The sequence below is a fragment of the Sminthopsis crassicaudata genome, chromosome 2 (assembly GCF_048593235.1).
Source record: "Sminthopsis crassicaudata isolate SCR6 chromosome 2, ASM4859323v1, whole genome shotgun sequence".
Classification (NCBI taxonomy): Eukaryota; Metazoa; Chordata; class Mammalia; order Dasyuromorphia; family Dasyuridae; genus Sminthopsis; species Sminthopsis crassicaudata.
Genome location: NC_133618.1, coordinates 69,550,333 through 69,573,275, shown reverse-complemented (window position 1 = coordinate 69,573,275; position 22,943 = coordinate 69,550,333). Strand labels below are relative to the sequence as shown.

The 22,943-nt window shown below is 33.5% G+C and overlaps 1 protein-coding gene across 5 annotated transcripts in view; it reads right to left on the bottom strand.

The window, feature by feature from the left end:
• Positions 1 to 22,943, bottom strand: part of CDH8 (cadherin 8) — a 523,303-nt gene that overhangs the window by 84,262 nt on the left and 416,098 nt on the right. For 2 of the 5 annotated variants that reach the window (XM_074286561.1, XM_074286562.1), the window contains exon 10: positions 12,471 to 12,588. In XM_074286561.1, coding sequence (XP_074142662.1) covers positions 12,471 to 12,588 — 118 coding nt within the window. Of the gene's footprint in view, positions 1 to 6,754; positions 7,012 to 7,038; positions 10,084 to 12,470; positions 12,589 to 22,943 lie in introns of those variants that run through there. The other 3 variants (XR_012485894.1, XM_074286563.1, XM_074286564.1) reach the window with 3 other exon arrangements.

Below are 22,943 nucleotides of genomic sequence, written 5' to 3'. Positions count from 1 at the left end.
GCAAACAAGATTAGAAGGGAAGTAACAAATTGGGAAAATATTTTTAAAAACAAAGGTTCTGACAAAGGTCTCATTTCCAAAATATATAGAGAACTGACCATAATTTATAAGAAACCAAACCATTCTCCAATTGATAAATGGTCAAAGGATATGAACAGACAATTCTCAGAGGAAGAAATTGAAACTATATCCACTCACATGAAAGAGTGTTCCAAATCACTACTAATCAGAGAAATGCAAATTAAGACCACTCTGAGATACCACTACACACCTGTCAGATTGGCTAAGATGACAGGAACAAATAATGACAAATGTTGGAGGGGATGTGGGGAAATTGGGACACTAATACATTGCTGGTGGAGTTGTGAAAGAATCCAGCCATTCTGGAGAGCAATCTGGAATTATGCCCAAAAAGTTATCAAACTGTGCATACCCTTTGACCCAGCAGCGCTACTACTGGGATTATATCCCAAAGAAATACTAAAGAGCGGAAAGAGACATATATGTGCCAAAATGTTTGTGGCAGCTCTTTTTGTTGTAGCTAGAAACTGGAAGATGAATGGATGTCCATCAGTTGGAGAATGGTTGGGTAAATTATGGTCTATGAAGGTTATGGAATATTATTGCTCAGTAAGAAATGACCAGCAGGAGGAATACAGAGAGGGTTGGAGAGACTTAAATCAACTGATGCTGAGTGAAATGAGCAGAACCAGAAGATCACTGTATACTTCAACAACGATACTGTATGAGGATGTATTCTGATGGAAGTGGAAATCTTCAACATAAAGAAGATCCAACTCACTTCCAGTTGATCAATGATGGACAGAGGTAGATACACCCAGAGAAGAAACACTGGGAGGGGAATGTAAATTGGTAGCACTAATATCTGTCTGCCCAGGTTGCATATACCTTCGGATTCTAATGTTTATTGTGCAACAAGAAAATGATATTCACATACATGTATTGTACTTAGACTATATTGTAACACATGTGAAATGTATGGTATTGCCTGTCGTCGGGGGGAGGGAATAAGGGAGGGGGGGTAATTTGGAAAAATGAATACAAGGGATAATATTATAAAAAATATATATATATATATATAAAATAAAAAAAAATTAAAAAAATAAATAAATAAATAAATAAATACAAAAAAAAAAAAAAAAAAAAATAGTTCATTGATCAAAGCAGTTCAATAGTCTTTGGACAAAAAATGTTATCTGCCTCCAGAAAAAGAATCAAGAAGACAATGTAAATCAACACATACTAAAATTCACTTGTTTTCTTTTTTTTTTTTTTTTTTAAATCTCTCCCATGTTTTTTTTTTTCTTTTGCTCTTTTCTTTCTTTCTTTCTTTCTTTGTTTCTTTCTTTGTTTCTCTCTCTCTTTCTCTCTCTTTCTTCCTCTCTCTCTTCCTTCCTTCCTTCCTTCCTTCCTTCCTTCCTTCCTTCCTTCCTTCCTTCCTTCCTTTCTTCCTTCCTTTCTTTCTTTCTTTCTTTCTTCCTTTCTTTCTTCCTTTCTTTCTTCCTTCCTTCCTTCCTTTCTTCCTTCCTTTCTTCCTTCCTTCTTCTTCTTTCTTTCTTTCTTTCTTTCTTTCTTTCTTTCTTTCTTTCTTTCTTTCTTTCTTTCTTTCTTTCTTTCTTTCTTTCTTTCTTTCTTTCTTTCTTTCTTTCTTTCTTTCTTTCTTTCTTTCTTTCTTTCTTTCTTTCTTTCTTTCTTTCTTTCTTTCTTTCTTTCTTTCTTTCTTTCTTCTTTCCTTCCCAACATAATTCATAAAGTAATATATATCAAAAAATAAATTTATTTGAAAAAATCACCAATAAAGAAAATAAAACAAGCCAAAAAAAAAAAAAAAAAAAAGCTATGATGGACTTATCTCTTCTCAGCAATGCAGTGATTCAAGATAATTCCAACAAGCATGGGATGGAAAAATGTCATGTACATCCAGGGAGAGAATTTTGGAGACTGCATATGTATCAAAGCATAATATTTTTGCCATTTTGTTGTTGTTTTTGTTTTTTTCTCAGCTTTTTTTCTCCATTTAAACTGATTTTTCTTGTATAGCATGATGAATATGGAAATATGTTTAGAAGAATTGAACATATTTAACCTATATAGGATTGTCTAGGAGAGGAGGAAATAGAGAAGGGAGAGAGGAAAAATTTGGAATGCAAGGTTTTGCAAAGATGAATGTTAAAAACTCTATTTGCATGCATTTTGGAAAAATAAAAGAAGTTATAAAAAGTTGCCTTGAATATTAATGTGTTAAGTGACTTGTCTATAATTACATAACTGGTATTTTGAATACTAGAACTTGATCTCAGTTCTCCTTGCCTTAGAGTCTTCTATCCACAATATCACACTATAAAATAACATAATTTAAATAAACTTTCTTAAGAGACATGAGTTTTATAAATCTCATCCACATCTTTATCTAGATCAGAAATATTTAATTTTGATATCCAAACATCAAGGTATATGAATTCAGCATAATCTTGAAAAAAGAATCATTGATTTAAAGAAGACATTGGTTTTAGTCCCAGTTTTGCTGCTTACTGTGACTCTAACTTTGAACCTTAATTTTCTCATTTGCAAAATGGGGATTATATTACTTGTTTTCCCTTCTGGACAGGGAAAATTCTGGAGAAAGCATTGTTAATTCTCAAATATTAAATATTATAACCAGGTAGAAGAAGAATATAAATTAACTCTTTCAGAACTGAAGCAGAAATATTTTGTCTCTTCCACATTTCTAAAATGATTTCAGATAGAGCTTAGTATGGAGAATCAGATTGATTAGACATGAAAACCCTAGTGGTTCTCAAACTATGTACCCTGAAGCCCTACTCTAATATAAACTGAATAAGCCACATGCTATTTCTTTATCCTCCTATTCTTATGATTTTTTTCTTATAAGATCTATTTTTAGTAATACATTTTAATTTATGTATTGAGTAATAACACAAACCTATTTTCTGGGCACTAGAAACATTACTTCGAAGTATTTCTTTCTATATATATATATCTATATATATTATATATATATATAGATGAATGCTATGCAAAAGACCACCATTTTCTTGAAACACCTTTACCCCACAAGCCAGCCTGAAAATAGCCAGCCTCAGCTCATTCACTTTAAAAGGTTCTCTGCTGAATCTGAGCTTTGTTTGCTCAGATAGCACAATAATCACATTAAAAAAAAAAAAAGAAAAACTATTTCAGTTTTAGGTCTGTATTTTCTTATCTTTTATTTTTTACTATTACCTGGCATTTCTTATCCTTTAAAGAGAGGATGTGTAAAATTCTATTTTGTTAAAAAGTGCAAAGAGGGCATTCCATGCCTAGTTTCCCTAAAGAGGCAAGAACACATAATGGAGGAGTACCTTGTCATAGAAAGAGACCTGTGTAAGTGAGTCAGAGGAAGTATACTCAAAATCTATCTCTTCCCACAATCATCATCCTCTATCTTGCTCTGCCACCATGTGATCTTGGAAAAAGTCCTTTAATTATCTGGGTCTCTATTTCCCTCACTTATAGAATGAAAAAAATTAGACTAAATAAATTCTAGGTGTTTTTTTTTTCCTACATGTAAATTAATATTCCTGTATACACCAGGAAACATATACCAACAACATCGGTATATGAATATTCATGTTTGTCTAGATTAAAATAATAGAAAGAGCTTAGTTCAATTTTGATTTTTTGTTACATGAACTTTGTATACAACTCTAGGATAATAATTTCAGACTATCTTGGTTCTTAGCCTCAAAACTTCACTGGTTTGAACCCAGGATATTATTTTCATCCTTAATACTAGAATAGCAATGATTATCTATTTCCTTTTCAGTTATGGGTAGCACAGTATGGGTAGCACAATTAAGGAAACAACCTGTTAAACTGGAAGAGAGACCGAGGAAGATGTCTGAGATGACAAAGGAATTTGAAATCAAGCCATTTAAGAATTGCTTTAAATAACTAAAATGTTTATCCTGTAGAGGAAGAATCTTGATATTGTGGATGGGGTGGGCAGTGAGGGAGGCAAGAATACAAATCCGAAATAATTTAAGAGTTTAATGTAACAAAGCAATTATATTTGTTTTACTTGTCCCTGGGAATTATAACTAAGAACAAAGGTTAGAAAATTTATAAGGAGGCAAACACACACATATAGAGAGAAAGAAAGGCAGAGGGAGAGAGAGGAAGAGAACCAGTGAAGGAGGGAGGGAAAGGGAGGGAAGGAGGAAGGGTAAAAGAGAAAGAAGGATAAAGAAATAGGAAAAGGCAATGGAAGAGACAGAGACAGAGACAGAGACAAAGACAGAGACAGAGACAGAGACAGAGAGACATACACACACAGATAGAGACACAGAGACAGAGACACAGAGAGACAGAGACAGAGACAGAGACACAAAAAGACATAGACAGAGACACAGAGAGGCAGAGACAGAGAGACAGAAACATTTTAAACTGTCCGGAAATGGAATAGACTCCCTCAAGAAGCAAGAAACCTTTTGGCACTCTTTCAGAGAGGCTGTTGGAAAGAAGGAGAAGAGTGAATTTGGGGTGAGGGATCGTGCTTCAGAAATGGATTAGACAAGATGACTGCTGGGTTGTGACTTTAATCTCTAAGAGAATGTGATCCTATTTTCTTCTGAGTTTGATTTTTAAGGTTGTTTTTGATCCCTCATGCTATTTCACTTTCATTCATTTGAAATGAGCTTCTTCCCAGAGTCAAAATCTTTGCTTTTTCTGCTTTAGCCTCAGGTGTCTGCTACTAAACGGGGCTGAGAGGCATGGGGCTGCTTACTTGCAATCATACTTGTGACATGGAGTGCTGTTATTCAGGTCATATCTCTATATGATGTGTCATGGATTTTGAATGATGTGTCTATAACATGTTCAGACTCTAAGTGCCAGCCTTCCATGGTGAAAGAAGATTAAATGGGCTTCAATTGTAATATTAACAAAAACAATATAATTTGCCTGAAATTTTATTTCAAATGACAGATGGCATTACCTCTGTGTTTCGTGTTAATATGTGGATCTGTTAACTAAACTACTACTATCAATATATGACTGAAAATCTAGTAAATTATAAAATCTATTCTTCTCTCTATGACCCGCCCCTTTTAAAAACTAATTCTGTGTTGTTGTGGTAAAAGATGTTCTGCTCACTGCACATCAAACCCAATGGTCTAGTTAAGACTGTTTAAATAGTAACCATCTCTGAATAAATTGTCAGACTTCTGCTAACTGGTTTCACAGGGAATACATGTTCATTTCTAAATGAAGATTTGGAGGTAAAAGACTTAGAGAGCCAAAGGCTAAAAGAAGACAGGCAGGTGCTATGCCCAAATATGGTTTTAAGATGACAAAAATTAGCCACTTACTTTTTTTCAGAAAAAAAAAGATAAGCCCTGAGATAATATCCGAAGCTAAGACTGGCAAATTATGATGGCAAATTAAGGGGGAGAGCTTTGATGCAATGAACAATTTCCATTAGCATTATGACCAGCCACATGCTTCAATCTTGGCCCAGACCACTGGAAGTATATCCCCCGTTGTCAGTAATCCGCACATTAAATTGTCTCTAACAGTACACAATGAAAAAAAAATTGATGGTAAAAGCCCTACTGTGGCTAACTAGAGCAATCATTTTGGGATTTTGGATATTTGCAAAAGAAGCTCTTCATTCCAATGGTACTTTTTCCTTTTGATTAAAAAGCTAAAGGAAAGAAGATATGGGGATGACACAAAAATAGCAGGGTCTGACAAAAACCACTGAAGCAAAGACATTTATATTATCTGCTGATCCCTTATGCCTTTGCTTTGTACAATTTATTAGGTAATGATGACATATCCATTTTCTATTTTGCTTAGTGTGTATTTGCCTCTTAATTACAGATTAGTTGACAAAATGCAACATAAATGACTTCTTGTCAACATTCTGTTGCTCTAAGCACAAATAATAAATTATGAATAACTGAAGTGAAGGCCTTTCCTAATCATGTATGCATAATGGGAGTCTACATATTTAGGATCCACATTGCACAAACTAAATTCTTTCTGGATCTTGTGCTTTCAAGGATCTGTGGCAGAATCAGTATGATTGATTCCTTCTCCAATGAAATTATAAATCGTTCATGTCTTAGAAATCTGTCTTCCTGAGTTACTGAAGATTCTACTCCCCTCGAAATCATCATCCATTGTCAATTGTGTAGTGATGAGCTTAAATGCATTGGGTGATCCATGGACAACAAGACTTATTATATAAGTATACAAGAATTATATTCTTAATTATAACTCAGGAGAGTCTGACATGCTTATGCTTTATTGGCAAAAATTTTAAGAGCCTAGACTCAACCTCATAACATAAGGGAAGAAAATAGAGGAAGAATCTAAAGAAAGAGCTTTTCTGATTAAGAAATATCATCAAAAGGTTAACCATTACAGACAGGATATCACGTATACTTGTTAATTCTTGTAACATGGGGATGTGGACAGATTCATGTTCAGAAAATGAACCTGTGTATAAGTGATAGTTTTAGAGAAAAATGTCATTTTGTAGACAGAATTCAAATTGTGGGAGAAATCTACAATAAATATACACACAAACATACACATTCATGTATACTATCCTATATATATATGTATGAAAATCAAAAGGGTATGGTATATGTGTCTTTGTCCATTATATTTTCTAAAGACTTTTTCCTCTGAAGGAGATGGGGAAAACAACAAATAACACACTGATGTGTTTCAGATGAGGGAAATTTAAAGGCCAATCAGGAAATAGAGTGCTCTTGTGTGAGCACTCAGCTAGCTCTGAGTTAGAGCAAAAGTAGGCAGCAAAGGTTAAGAGGCCTGAAAGAGGACAAATGGCTTACCAGGTGGCCCCCTCCTTGCTGTCTGGATCATCAGGATGGCCTTTCAGGTCCAATGAAGCCTTGATGGATCACATCTGGCTTAAGGCGAGGAGAGAGGGGCTCTGTCTGGCTGGACGCCTGCATCCTGAATACAGGAGAGGAGTGAGTAAGGATTCAGCTGGACAGAAGAGAGAGCAAGGTCACAGGGATCATCGACAGCTGGATTAGAATTTGGACTCCAGGTTCAATAACTTTTAGTTTCAGAAAAGAAAGATCCAGGAGAGACTAACTGTGGTCAAAAATAGTATAGAAGACCACTTCCTTAGCCCTTCCAAAACTCTGAACACTGTTTTTAAGAAGAGTAAGTGGAAGGTAATTGAAAATATTATTCATATTCAAATTCAAAGAGAGCCTAATAGGTTGAATTCAGAAATGTCTAATATGCTTAAGATAAAGATATGTTTTTCATTGTTGAATGTATTTCTAGAGTATAGGGGATTTTTTTCCTTTGTTTTCTAAAAATGATGAAAGAGAAACCAGAGATATGATGTTCTAAATCAGATCTTCCAAACCTATAGCTATCTCAATGGGTCTATGATAGCTTTTGCATATATGACAGATTTTATCATATCACAATCTGGTACAAAACAACTATTTTCTAATAATTTTGGCTCCACTAAAAATGAGATCACTTGTAAAGTTCATAAAGAACATTATGGAATTAGCAAGGTCCAAGTGAGAAAGAAACATGGGTAGAATGAAAGCAGGGAGGAGATTCTAGGTATAATGAAAAGGCGATAAATGAATGATTCATGGTAGGGGAAAGATGTAACACTTGATGGTTCATTTCCTCAAAGGTACTACTTAGATGTTGCTCATTTCAGAAAGGAGATAGAGTTTCAAACTTCCAAAGTTGAGTAATAAGTCAAAATAGAAATTATTGGTTTTGGAATAAGTTCTTTTAATATTACAAGGATCCATATTTTTGCTAGTGAGGTTACTACCTCCACATATGCAAATGATGCCTTTTCTATGTCTTAATAGACTATCTTACTGAGTTTCTGAGACCAAAATATAATAATTGAAATAATTTCATATGCAGCTGCCTAATAAGAAGCCTCTCTGCACTTTAGTCTAGTCCCTGAATGACACACAGTCTGTACTCATCTTCTTCTCAGTTTGGCAAGATTTGAAGGAGCTGGCATTCTACTGGCATAGCTTTCAAGAATTCAGGCTCATATCCATGCCCTAATGAGATATTGTAGGAGGATTGGATTGGAGGAAATGAACTATATTCTAAAAATGTGCAAAGTATTATAGACATGAAGAAAATGGAAGAGAAAGTGAATATGAAGTTCCAGCTGGAACCTACCTTCTGCAAATTGATCATTATAGTAATGCCCTAGTAGCTGGTCTGTTGAGTCAAAGAAAGGATATCAACATTAAAAGGGGGGAAAGAAAGAAAGAATTTCAGCATGTTCTGATGCTCTAAATTTGGTGCTATCTGTGAATGTAAGCAAGTATTTTGTGTCACCATGCTGTTCTTCATTTTCTAGAACCAAAGTTTAGTCCATCCCTCTTCCTTACAAGCTGTCCTCATGTGTCAGGAAGTTGGATTTTTTTTTTTTTTCAATTTCTTACACACATGGTTCAAACATCTTAGTAGAAAACATGAAAACTCCCATTACAGTTCACTGCTCCCTGGCAATTCCAATCAAATCTATTACCTACAGAACACAAGCTAGAGTTGAGCAAGTTTCCAAAAAGCAATACAACTCATACTTTCTGCAAGAAAATCCTTTCAGTGTCTGTAAAAGGTTCATTTATCTTCCCTGTCTCGTTATATTTAATTGTTGGGTGTCTTCCATTTTCACGGTTGCAGTGGATTCCTAAATGCCAAGATGTGGTGAGCAAAACTCTCTCTTTTTTTAAGGTTCACCCAACTGGAAGGAGGGACCAACATTTCTGGCTATGTTCCCAGACAAACTGTGAAAACTCAAAATGCTTGGATTGTTTGCTGTTAACTGAAGTTTTTAATGACTCACTGAAATGTTGATCTTTACTTCCAACTTTATCTCCATGGGAAGGGATAAACCGTACTTCTGTTTCTGGAAGATAAATTATCTTTTACCTATTCAAAAGTAATACTACTTGTGGCATCACAAAACTGTGTAAAAAAAGATATTATGCAACATTTTTCACTGGCATTTATTCTTTATTAGGTATCAATTCTTAGGACAACTAGGTGGCACAGTAGATGGAGTTCTGGGCCTAGAATACCTAAAAAAGAATAGATGCCAGAGAAATAGGTTGCATTTGAACTTATGAAGATGATCCATCTGTATGAATTAAAATTTGGCCTAACTTATTATCTGTGAGACCTTGGGCAAGTCACCCTCTTTGCCTCAGTTCCTCATATGTAAAATGAACTGGAGAAGAAAATGACAAACCACTCCAATATTTCTGCCAAGAAAAGTCCAAATGGAGTCACAAAGAATTGGACGAAATTGAACAATCAGGTTAATCGAGTATCAGTTATCTTTAAAGTACAGTGGGCATCTTTACAACACACTGGAATTGGAAATGAGTTTAGGAATCATCAATTCCAATCTTCTCATTTTCAAAATGAGGAAACTGAAATTTTTTGAGGTATTAAGTGACAATTATTGGCAGAGCCAGGGTTTAACTCCATATCTTTAATTCCCATTCTAGTTTCTTTGTCACAATGACTAATTCTTGTGAGACAATTCTTGTGAGTGTTCTATAAACTAAAATTATTCTACAGGTTCATAATAGATATGAGATAGTTACATTTTTGTCTTTGTGTACAAAATACCTAGTTCAGGAGATTGACATGTAATTGGTACCTAATGAAAATTTGCTAAAATGAATTCTTCTTTTTCAATATGTGGATGCATCAATCAGTGATTTTTATTTTATTTTAGATCATGGTCATGCCAGATATAAGAGAGATGGCACATACAATTTCTAGACAATTCTGCCAAAATCATGATAGGGTATGATTAATTCCCTGATTTATCCTGAAAATCAATAGTTATTTTTCATTTACGTAAAATAGACTCATTTAAATAAAAATAGTTTAAAGATTTTACTATAATGTTTAACATGCTTAAAACTTCATAATGGTGAACAACCTTTTTAAAATTATTGCTCACAAAACCTCTGTGGTGTTAGGTCATCATCATCATTATTATTGCTGTCAAGAAAAAAAAAGAAAAAAAAATTTCAGTGAAAAGAAAAATAATAAAGTAGAGATTATAAGTAGCCTGTCAAAAAGTTATGTTGGAAGTCATTGGAAGATCAATAACTAGACATAGTTTCTTTGATGCCCAGCTCTCTATTCTCCACTGGTTAAAGATGATTTATGGTGTACTAACATTTAACAAGAACTTGTGATATTTCTTCATCTGTTAATATAAATTCATTAGGAGACAAAACCCCATCTGTTAAGGAAATCAGGAAGTTGCAATGACAAATTTAAATTTATACTTCCCAAAGTTTCCACTACATCAGAACTTATGTCAGCTTCTCAAGGGCAGGGACTATAATTGGCTTTTTATTTGTTGGTTTTTTTTTTGTTTTTGTTTTTGTTTTATTTTGTACCCTTAGAGCTTAATACAGTACTTGGCACACAGTGAGTCTTCCTTCCATCTTCCTTCTATTCTTCCTTCTTTTCTTTTTTCTGTCTTAATTCCCTCACTACCTCCTTTCCTCCTACTTTCCCCTCATCTCTGACTTCCTCTCTCTCTTCTTTTCTTTCTTCCTCATTCCCTTCCTTCCAACAGGAATGTTCTTGGGACCTAGAATGGTAGAATGAATGAGACCAAATTGATTTACACTTGGCTGCAAATTCCATTTATATTAGATTTATTTTGAAAAAAAAATTGAATATACCTGATGAATAGGACAATCACCACACAAATGCTACAGTTGTGGAACTCTCAAATTTATAACATGCACTGACCATTTGGGTAGTTCAAAGTTGTCTCACAACTATTCATCTGCATGCCTCTACTCTTTGATACTTTGTTATGGAATAAAATTTTATGTGTAAAATTTATTGCATTAATACAATTTGTAGCAATTTGTTATTTCTGATAAAAAAAATAAAGGGAGGATTGTTCTCATTTTGTATGTTGGTAAAGGCATAAGCTAAAGACAACTATTTACATAATACTCTTTCTTTTGCTAGGGTAACTAAACAATAATTAAAGCTTCTTCAGAGAACTAAATAGAATGATGTTCAAAGGAAAAGTCATTATATATTTGGTAAAATTCATGGAATTTTCATTTATATCATAAAGGAATATTTATTAATGCTACCTCTTTGAAATAGGACCAGATACACACACAAAAAAAAAAAAAAAAAAAAAAAAACAGTCCATATTACATAATTTTTGTAATTGTGGGATATGTCACACAGATATTTAAAAAACCTGTATTAATACTATTTTAATTCATCAAAACATCATCACTAAGAATACTTTTTCCACTAATGTAGATCACAGAGAGTCCAGGGGCTTAATTGGTAAGCCTGGGTTGTTTGCCAAAACAATCAATTGTTACCTTGTGGCTAACTTTCTGATGATACCTCTGTTATTTAGCTAGGCTGGTGCTTAGACCATAGACAGTCTACCATTGAGTCAAATTTTAACCTTCTTCCCATGACATACTCTTCTAGAACCCAAGGTTACCCCATGCCACTTTAAGATATTAGAATATTTTAATGGAGGAAGAGATAAAGAAACATCTACATGAATAAGAATAGATAGATTTAGACCACACATTTATATTGCTAATCATTTCCAAAAGGTTACATCATGGATCTAAGTACAATCCAAACCAAAATAAATATCTTTTCAAAGCCTTATTCAATATGCACTGACCTAGGAGAGGAAAATGTATGAATGCTTTGGTCATTTATTTTTTAATCTTTATATTTTCTGACTTTCACACATAATAGATGAACCCTAAGTAAAAATTTTCATCTAAACGGTACAAAAAGTGAAACAAACTGAATTGACTATCAAGACTTATTAAAACTCCACAATAGGATCTGACAGCATTAGCTGCAAAATATCACAGACACATTATCTTTCAGGAAGTTGTTGGCCCATTGACATGCTGAGTGCAAGTGTCAAATAAATGTCTTAAAAGGCATAAACACAGTCCAGGCAAAATTATCAAAAGTGGCTTCCCCTGAATGTCTGATAAACATTGAGTTAAGAAGGGAACAATTCTAAGACATAAATCAGGTCCTCCTACAGAAGCATATCTCCATATCCTCAAATTCTGGGAACTTTCAGAGGGATTTAATCTGTCTCTGAACCTTTTCAATAAAATGGGTAAGGTTTCCCTGGGATGATATTAAATTTTCACATTAAAATTTTTTTCTTATCTCTTCTTCTGATATAATAAAAGGTAAAGTGATGTAATTACCATGATAATACATTGATAAGCACAGCTCTAACTGCACAGGGGAAGGGGAAAAATAGGAATTAAGTTGCAACTGAACAATGCAGCAGAAAACAGCATGGAGAGAACATGAGTACTGGCTCCATCTCCTAATGCTTTTATATTTACCTTCATTTTTTTTGATGGTGAAATTTGGGTTGTTGGCCATTTCAGGAAGAAGACTATATAGGAAAAAATGTCCAGTTTTGGGATCATCTTTGTCTATGGCGCTGACTGTTTGGATCACCTGTAATATAAAAAAGTGTCATCAGCTTTTCAGATGATATCAGTTCTCTAAAAAAATGCCCTAATTTATTGTGTTAGACCTACAGGACTTGCCATCATTAAGAAAAAAAAGACAAATTTGAAAAGCTGCTAAGAATAAAGATCTTGACCTGCATTTAGAAACTGCTGTGGTTTGGAATATCAGAATTATGACATTTATAAATTGCAATCAGCTTATTATAGATTTGAGCATTTTTTGGCCCCCAGGAACAATGTAATCTTATGCTCCTTTGGGAATGGCAGAAGACTATACAGTGTGATGTTGGGAGGGTAAGGTATTGAAATCTGGAAACCTTGGCACTCTTACTAAGATATGCTCAGCAGGCTCCCTTCCTCTTGCCAAAGAAGGGGACTGTTTCCAGGAACAAACACCACTGTAGCAAGTCTTTCCAAGCACTGAAACATAACCCCCACCCCCAAAATGAATACTGTTTTTAAAATCAGTGGATAACAAATTCAAACAAAGCTTTGGAGTGTATCCTGAGCTGAATAAATTATAGGGATTAGAGGAATTACCACTGTGAAGAGAGGTGTTTGAATAGATGCAGATACTTGAAAATGGATCAGGTTGAATATGCTTGTTTCATCTGAAAGAGCCTTATGAAGATGGGGTGGAGGTAGTTCTTATGATGTCAAAGCATTATTTTAGTCATTCATATTTATTATGGTTATGGCTTTAATCACTTATCCTATGATATAGTATTTGCAATGTGGAAAGATGTAATTAATATAGAGTTCATATGAATGGCTTAAGAAATACAGTATCACTGCTTGTATTTACTTATGCATACAGATAAATAATAAAATAATATAAATTATATATAAATAATAAATGCATACAGCGGAAATAGTCTTAAATCTGAAGGTCAGTTTTGAGTTCAAATTTTGGTTCTAACACTAACTTTCCAAGGGTAGGTCACTTAATAGGCAGCTAGATGGGAAAGTGAATAGTGGGTCTAGCCTGAAGTTAAGAAGATTATTTTTCTTGAGTTCAAATCTGGATTCAGATCATTATTAGTTTATGACCCTGAGCAAGTCACTTAATCCTGTTTGCCTCAGTTTCCTCATCTGTAAAATGATCTGGAGAAGGAAATTGCAATCCATTCTAGTATCTTTACCAAGAAAACCCCAAAAGGGATTAAAAAAAAAAAAAAGTCAGGCATAATTGAAACAACTAAATAGCCAAAAGTTGCATAAACTCTTGGATCTTTAATTTTCTAAAATATAAAATGTGGATAATAATACATGGAGTACTATTTATTTCATGCAGGATAAAATTAATATAATACACACATGTTAGTTTCCATAATTAAATATGGGCTTATTTTGTATATATGTATGATCAAGGCCTGTAGTTTCATTAAGTAAGCATTTCTGGTGTGAAAACTGCATTCATCAATACAGTAGGAGAAATGAATTAGCTCAATTCAACAAAGGAAGAGAATTGTCTTACTCATGAAAACACTCCTTTATAAACAAGCTAGAAATTATACACATTGAGTAACCAACTTCCCTTCATCGTGTGCCTTTTCTAAACTTTTTTCCCCATCCTCTCTGGAATCATTTCTGAAAAGAGTTAGAATTACACATGTCCTTATTCTAAGCAGATGAAAAATGGCTCTTTCTTCCAAAACTCTCTCATTAAGTCTGCCCCTCACACAATTGGCCATGCAGCATCTATTTATTATTCATAATCATATTCTACAGACTACATGAATGTGAATTGTGAGAGGGGTACCCCTCTATCACCCAACTTCTTTGAGGATCAAGTTATATACATTCTCAAGTTATGAGCTAACCTCAAGTGTCATCTTCTACTTATGATCTTTCTTGATTGTCACTGACTTTCTCTTTCACCAATTCTCTTCCCTCTACCACACTTCAAAGGTGTTATATAGAAATATAGATATAAATATAGATTTTGTGTAATACAGATACATACATATACATATATACATATTTATAAACACACATACACATTTGTTGTATGGTTATTCTATGTCTTGTCATTTAATACTACTTTACAAACTATCTCCCAATGCTTTCAAATCTTATCTTCATTCATTTATACCTTTCATTCATTTCCATAATACAAATAGACTAACCATTTTATTAGGTTTCACATATAACATTCCTTCTACCTTGTCCATTCTTTTGGATTGACTCTGCTCCATGCCTGGGCTTTACTCCCTCCTCACCTCTACCTTTTAGAATTTCTAGTTTCTTTCAAAACTAAGATCCTATGTCTTGAAACCCCTAATTTTTAGTACCTTTTCCTCCCCCTTACTCATACTGCTTTGTTTTTTGGGCATTTTTTTCATTTGGTTTTGTTGTTGTTTTGCTTTGTTTTTCTTTTGGTGTTTGTTTTGCATGTATATATACAGGTAACTAGATGGCATAGATGGAAAGAATTCTGGGACTGGAGACAAAAAAAAAAAAAATCTGAGTACAAATTTAACCTCAGACACTTACTAGATATATGACCTTGGAAATATACTTCGCCTCATTCAATTTACCTCATTCTGCCTCAGTTTCTTCAGTTTAAAATAGGAGAAATAATATAGCCCTTACCTAGGGGCTATTGTGAAGATAAACTAAGATAACATTAGTAAAGTATTTCTATGGCACCTAAGAAATACTATATAAATGTTAGTTATCTCTGTAGAATGTAATCTCTAAGATAGAAACACATTTTTTCTTCATACTCCAGCATTTAATACTGTGCTTAAAATATGAGTTTGTTTTATATAAATGTTTTTTGATTGGTTGATTGGGTTGATTGATTAGGATGCTGCCTATAGCACTGAGAATTTAAATGATTTGTTCATGGGCATAAGGTGGTATGTTTTAGTAAAAACAAAACAAAACCAAACCAAATACTTGAAACACTATATGGGATTTGACCTCAAATAATTTTCCTGTTCTCCTTCATATATATTTATATATTAAAAGATGAATTATATACAGATATCAATCTATCAGTAAGCATTTATGAAGATTCAATTATGCTCCATTAACTGTTCTGGGCTGTGAAGATACAAATGGTAGTGATAATGGTAGAATGTGTCTCTGTGTGTGTGTTTGTATGTGTGTGTGTTTGAACTCATGCATGTATGCACATGTATTATTGAGAGGAAGCTTACTTAACTTACTGAATAGAGCACTTGACAATCAGGAAGATCCAAGCTCAAATTTGGAAGTCACTCACTAGTTTTTGACCCTAGGTAGATATCAATTATTATCACCCTTACTCTAAGGTTTTTCATCTGCATAATGGCACCTAATACATAGAATTCTTTTCAAGTTTAAATGAAATAACTTATAATAACATATATTTCTTAAACTCAAAATGTTTTATGTGTTTATTATTCTTGTATTATTTTCCCCCAACTGAACCAGCTCTTGAGAATTGTTTACTAATTCATAAAGAAATTGCATCTTACTTGAGTAGAATAACTATATAAAATGACAAATCAGAGATACAATGTTAATTTTATATATGTATCTCATTTTTGTCAAGATAAATACTGATGCAAACTGAAACTTCTTTATAACTTAATAAGTCTTCAATATTTGCTTTGACTGAAAAATTCATAATGTTGCAGACATTTTAGTGATGAATTACTCTGATCTTAGTAAGGTTGAAACTTAAACAAGAGACCCATAGTTCATATAGTCTAGCACTCAGAACCTAAGATATGGAAGTGATTGTGCTCTGCTATATCTAACTTTCAAAACTTAAGTTCACCTTCATAATGATAAGGAAACAGAAAAGGACATGCATTTTCACATATATGTGCAGGTTACAACCACATGTGTATATATATATATATATACATATATATGTATATATATATATATATATATAATAGCACATATGTGGATATATAAACAATATGTATATATTATATGCATTATATATAGTATTTTATACAAATTACATGGTAAAAGTAATAAATTGGAAATGTTTTTTGATAACAGTAATAATTGAATGCTTCTACTGATACAAAATTAACCCAGAATTTTAAACTTGACCAAATAAAATCAGATTAAGCTGCTTTCCCTACTACCTTTAGTCAGCTCACTGTCAGTTAAGTGTCGGAATTTGTGTCACACAGAGAGATATGGTTCATTTCTCTCTTTGCTTGTGTTTTAATTGTGGTTTTTGAGGAAAAAAAGCCACTCCAAAGAAACATGCCAAAATCACAGTTCTTAACGAACACTTTGGTAATGTCTCTTAGAAATATTGCAATGGCTATTGGCCCAGAGATGTCAACTGTTTAAGAATCATTCAAGCTGATAATGAAATAGAGTCAATCAAATGAAGCACAGAGCAATATATGGACAAAACTGATACATTTTAAAAAAAGAAGAAGAAAATTGTTATGAGTCAATGAACTATTTCTACTAAATAGCCTAATCAATTCATAGAAACAATGATTTTTAGAGGAATTTGGCATCTAGAGGTAATGTTAATGATGTTTTTTTTTTCTATAGTATATTATAGAATTCTTGAAGTTGTAAGAATAGTAGGAAGACTAGCTTAACTTACACACACACACACTCTCTCTCTCTCTCTCTCTCTCTCTCTCTCTCTCTCTCTCTCTCTCTCTCTCTCTCTCCCAACATAAATATACACACAGCAGCTATTAAGCAATGATGTTAAGAAAATTCTTGTTTTGGATGAAACACTACCAAAACTATGATATAAAAGATCAGGAAAAGTTATTTTTACCACTGAAACTCACTCTTCCCTTCAAGGTTATAATAATTTTTTTTTGGTTTGTTTTATGAAGAAGCTTGAATTGATTTTTATTTGGGGATTTTTTCCTTGTGATACCAGAAGTCTTTGTCCCATTGAGGGGAAAATGAATGTTGAATATATATTAATATAATGAAAAGTAGCATTATTCTGGAATTATACCCACTCCCAAATGCCCTTGTAATGCTGCAATAAAACCTTGTACTTTCCTATAGATAATAAAAGATTAATCCATTTATCTAAAAGATGGAGATAAATGCATTGATAGTCTTGGAACTCAAATGATTAAAACACTAGCATGTCTAAAACTGAATGCTCATTAAAGTATACCTAATATCTAATGTAATACAGATATTGATGAAGGATTCAAAAATATGCATCATGAACACATTCCTATTTATGACTGCTTTACTTAGAAGGGTTTCAAATATGAAAGTAGTAATGTGTGTATAAGGGTCAGAGATGGAGAGAAGAGTATGAAATTACTGCCTTGGGTCATCATGAGGGCAATGGGCCATTGCTACAAAATTCAGAATTCCAAGTAGTGATGACTTCTTTTTATTTAGTTGAAGAGAACTAAATTTTTGCTTGTCAGGTGCATTTAATCTTCCAAACATGTGCATGCAGGCACGTGCATACATACACACATACAGTCACAAAGTTTTCAATCTCTTGAACTGATAACTACTGACTGGTAATAGATCTGGACACTAGTAAAGGAAAGGAAAAATGGGAAAAATATCTGTGGTATTCTGAATTGGAATATAGGTTTATTTTTCTCAGAAACATTGATAGAAATAAATGATGCTATCTCTGTAGAGTATTATTTAGTGTAATTATTCATATATCATGTAAAATAAATAGGCTTTATAAACTAATCCATGGTCCTAATCACATCCATATTTCTTTGGAAAAGCCTAGTCTCAATTTCATGCAATAGACTTTAAAATACTTCTGAATTGTAGCTCATTGGTAAGTTGAAATCAGCAGACTTCTCAGCGTACCTGGGACCCCATATCTACACAATTGAAAGGCCATTAATGGGGGTGAAGTAAGGGAAATGAAGCAGGTAGAATGAAGCGCTCACCTGTTTTATGGCCAAGTTGAGATAGGAAAGGAGAAACTTGCTTTCCAGGAGCTTCCTCTTTTATTTAGTTATTCTTGTTAATTATATGATAATGTCTTTAAAGCAAAAGTTTGCAAATGATCAGTTATATCTTCTTCTAAAATAATTATTTAAAATGTGCGTGCTCTCAAAATTTCAGGGTTCTGAAGAAAATCTCAGTTTTCCTGTCCTGTTTAAGACTTAAAGGATAGGATTGTATTCCGGATAAGAAATTTATGTTATTATCTCAATCTTTGTTTAGGTTTTACTTTATGTTACTTGAATTATTTTTTAATTTATTGATAGTTATATTAATAGCATCATTTGAAAGTCACTGTTTCTTCTTGTTAACTATAGATTAAAATTCCCAGAAATTTTAGAATAATTTCAAGATGACCTAACCAAGTATATATTTGTTAGATTTTTCTGGAAGGATTCTATAAAAATAGCTTGAACAAATACCAATAATAAGAATGCATAGCCACTTGCTCCTCCCATATTTTGTGAAAAGAGTTTCATTTAGATTTACTTGATTAATCCATATATAGAAGTCCTATTAGATTAAAAACTACATGAGAGCTGGGGCTGACTTCTTTCAAAATTATATTCTCAGTTATTTGTACATCATATACATCATAAAATTTAGTAAATATTTGAATAATATTTAATGAATATCATAATTCTGGATGTTGAGGTGGCTTCTTTATTGAATAAAAAGAGGGAGAAACTGGGCTAAGTAAGTTTGGGATAAATTGACCCAGATCTATTTTGTATATAAAAATCAACAGACTGATGATTCTGACTCTCAAGAACTGCCATGGCCTTTAAGATAAATAATTTATTTTGCTATCAAAAGGTACCATCAAAAGATATATAATGTATTATATTCAAATCCCACTAAACAATAATAATTTTATTATGCTGGTAAGAAGGGAAAGCAGCCCAGGTGATTGAACTCTCTTTGCAGACAAAGATTATCAGTTTCATCTTCATGTTCTTAGCACAGTTGCTGACCATACTAACTTGGTTAAAATATTTTTTTAGTTGAATTAAAGTATTGTGAAAAGATACCCAACTCTTAGCTGCTAACCTACTTGTTTCAAGCAGTCCTCAATTCTGCAGAATTTCAGGACAGCTAAGGAGTGTGAAGTCTTCTGTAATACAATTTTACTCAAATATGTTCCAAAATGTGTTGTGGAATCTCTTCTTGTTGTATCAGTTGAATTTTTCCCCAACATCACATTTTCATTGCATTAGCACATTTTTGATTTTAAATGATCAGATACCCTGCTTAAATTCAGAAATAAGTCTTTTAAAATCTGACCTGCAAATAATTCAGAAATTTCAGGCAGAAAAGGTGCTGGCTATGTACTTTGTGTACTCAGCATGACTCCTAGGATTTCTAGGCAGATATCTAAAGCCCATACCTCTATGTATCATGTTTATTCTTCTCTACCCACCATCCAGCACACAGATACACTTGTGATCTAATGCTGAACTCACTCAATACTCTCATTTTCCTTTCTTCTCTTAGAATTGCTTGAATAAAATAGACCTTAGGGACTGGATCTCTGACATAGAGAACCAGAAATGTTTTGAAAGAGGACTTTTTTTGTTAGAGTTGAGGTTCCTGGAAAAAAGGATAGATTGTGATGTAAAAGAAACCACAATTTCCCACTGCTAGCAGTAGTTCTCAACCCCACCCCTTGAAGCAATTTCTATAATGGTATTGATTGTTAATTCTAGTTAGGTGTAGTGGTATGAAATGACCTTTGGTGACGTTTTAACAATGGAAGATGAAGTGGTTATCTGACCTATAACTAAGAATTTTGAGGCTTAGAGCAAACAGCTTAAAAAATCCCTCAAATAATGTTTTTAAAAGACATTTATAACTAGAATCTGTGGAGGCAAAGAAAAAATTGAAGGAAACTTTGGATGCATTGTCCCATGGGGGAAGAATGTTTTGGGGACACTGTGGGGCTAATCCTGCTGAGGTCACATTGAAAGAAAAAAGATAGCTGTAAATAAGCTAGGTGAGTCAGTAAGAATCAGAGGCTTTGGGTTCAAACCCCACCTATCTGTTTGTCCTTGTACAGATAACTTAGCTTCCTTTCTGCAAAATGATGGGCTTGGACTGGATAATCTCCAGAGTCCCTTCTAAACCTAGCTCTAGGATCCTCTGATTTCAAGTAATTAGTTTTGTTATTAAGGCACTAACCTCTAGTTTTTGCTACATAATAAAGGGGGATAAATGCTAACAATGCCCTCTGGATTTTGTAACTCTAGGGAAAAGCTCTGATCCTACTACTCTAATTACAACTCTAACTGTTTGAGTTAGTGGAGTAGAACAGAAATGAGTGTGAAAGAGTCAGTACATAACAGGAATGTGTGTGTGTATATGTTGTGAATATGTTTTAGGGAAAGTGACTAGAAAACTGAAAAACTGAGTATTAAAATGGGAACTGTAGAACATTGGGTTTGGGAGCCCTTAAATTAGGAATTTGGGGCCACATTTCCATATGGGAGAAAAAAGCTGGCAAGAGCCAATGATACTTATGTAATTATACAATGCAATTATAATTATACAATTATACCTTGTACAGTTCTGCTTTATCCTTCTTGAAACGCTTTATCATTATTTTGGATACTGGTATTACAAGTCTTTGGTAGATATAGTCATTTAACTAACATAATTCTGAGTGCCCAGTGGTGTCCTTTAAGAAAAAGACTTAGAAAGAAATCAAAAGACTAAATTTAGATATGAGGGTTTTTTGGAAGTCAGAAGAGCTTGTGTGTGTGTGTGTGTGTGTGTGTGTGTGTGTGTGTGTGTGTGTGTTAGGTTCAATTTCAGACACTTTTTGTTCTCTATGAATTCTTCATCTTGGATTATTTACTTTTCAAAGAAAATTGATCAAAACAGCATAGGTTTGGTGCTTGAAAAGCTCTTGGAGGCTAAAGAATCTAGTTTTCATTTGACAAATGAGGAAACTATGATTGTGAAAAGATAGCTGATTTGTCCAGAGTCACATAGCTAGTAAGGATCTGAGGTAAGATTTGAATACATTTTCCTGATTCCAAATCTTGTACTTTACTGATTGTATCACTTAACTGCCTCCATTACTTTGTTTCCCTTTGTAAATTCATTGCCATCTAAACTATCTTTCTCACAGCAGTTTTTCAGACTACTGCTAACTGCTCTCCTAAGCTTATGTCCGAATAATCATAGAAATTGATTAGAAATGACAATTTCACCGATCATTTGTTACCAAACTCAACTATCTCCTCTGAAAATAATAAAGATATCAACATCTCATAGAACTCTGTGTGTGTATGTATGTATGTATGTATGTATGTGAGAGATAGAGACAGAGTCAGAAAGACAGAGACAGAGTCAGAAAAAGACAGAGAGGGACAGAGACATTAAGACAGAAAAATGGGTATGGAAAGACAAAGAGAGAAAGAGAGGGAAAGGGGAAGAGAGATAGGGACAAAGAGAGATAGAGATCGAAACTGAGACAAGGACAAAAACAGTGCCATCCAGCTTCCTTTGCTAAAGTATGCAAAGTACAAGTCAAAAGAAGCCCAACAGCATCTTTAAAACACACAAATTTTTTCACTCGAATACAATAGAGGTAATAATCTAATTAATATTTTAGGCAAATAATACAGAAAAAGTTACTCAAACCTAAAAATAATATTACTTCTTTAAAGGCACTGATTAAAGAATAGAATTGTAAATATAGCTTTTCTATAAGTGCACACATACACATACACAATGGTAGGTACCATTGCGATCCTTTTCCTTACAGAGATTCTTACTAGGTAAGAATAAAGAGTTAAGAAGCAATAAAAAAAGGAGTAGAAAAAAGAAATTAACTTGGTTCTTGTCTGACATAAAGTACTATCTGAAATGAAAATATTTCCCTCTTGCTCATAATCCTAGGTTCTAATCTGAGGAATTGAACTTCTGGTTCCTTGGGGTGATCAACTCTACTTCAAGTACATTGATGAATATAGACTTCAAACAGCCAGGATCTCGTGCATGTGGAAATCACAGCCTGTCCTTGCCTTCTTGCCATATGGTTCTTAGCTACATCACTTTAACATTCTTTTATGGGAGGCCACCCAGGATAGAAGTATTCCTCTGATTTATGTGGTATTTTGTGAATATCATTGCAAGTCTCAGTCTGTTTAACTGTTACACTTCATTCTTGTTGGAAATTTGGACTCTTTCTTTATCAGTTTTATATGTATTAAATATTACCATATCCCAGGCATAAATCATTAATGGCAACAGCTTCCAATCCACTTATTCCCACCATATACAATTGTTTAGTAAAATCTAAAGTTGTGGGGGAAAGACCAGAGGGGGTAAAGGCTAGGGAAGAGATTGTGGAATTCTGGAATTAACAGCCTTATAAAAAGTCTGTTACTATCATAATACTTTTGA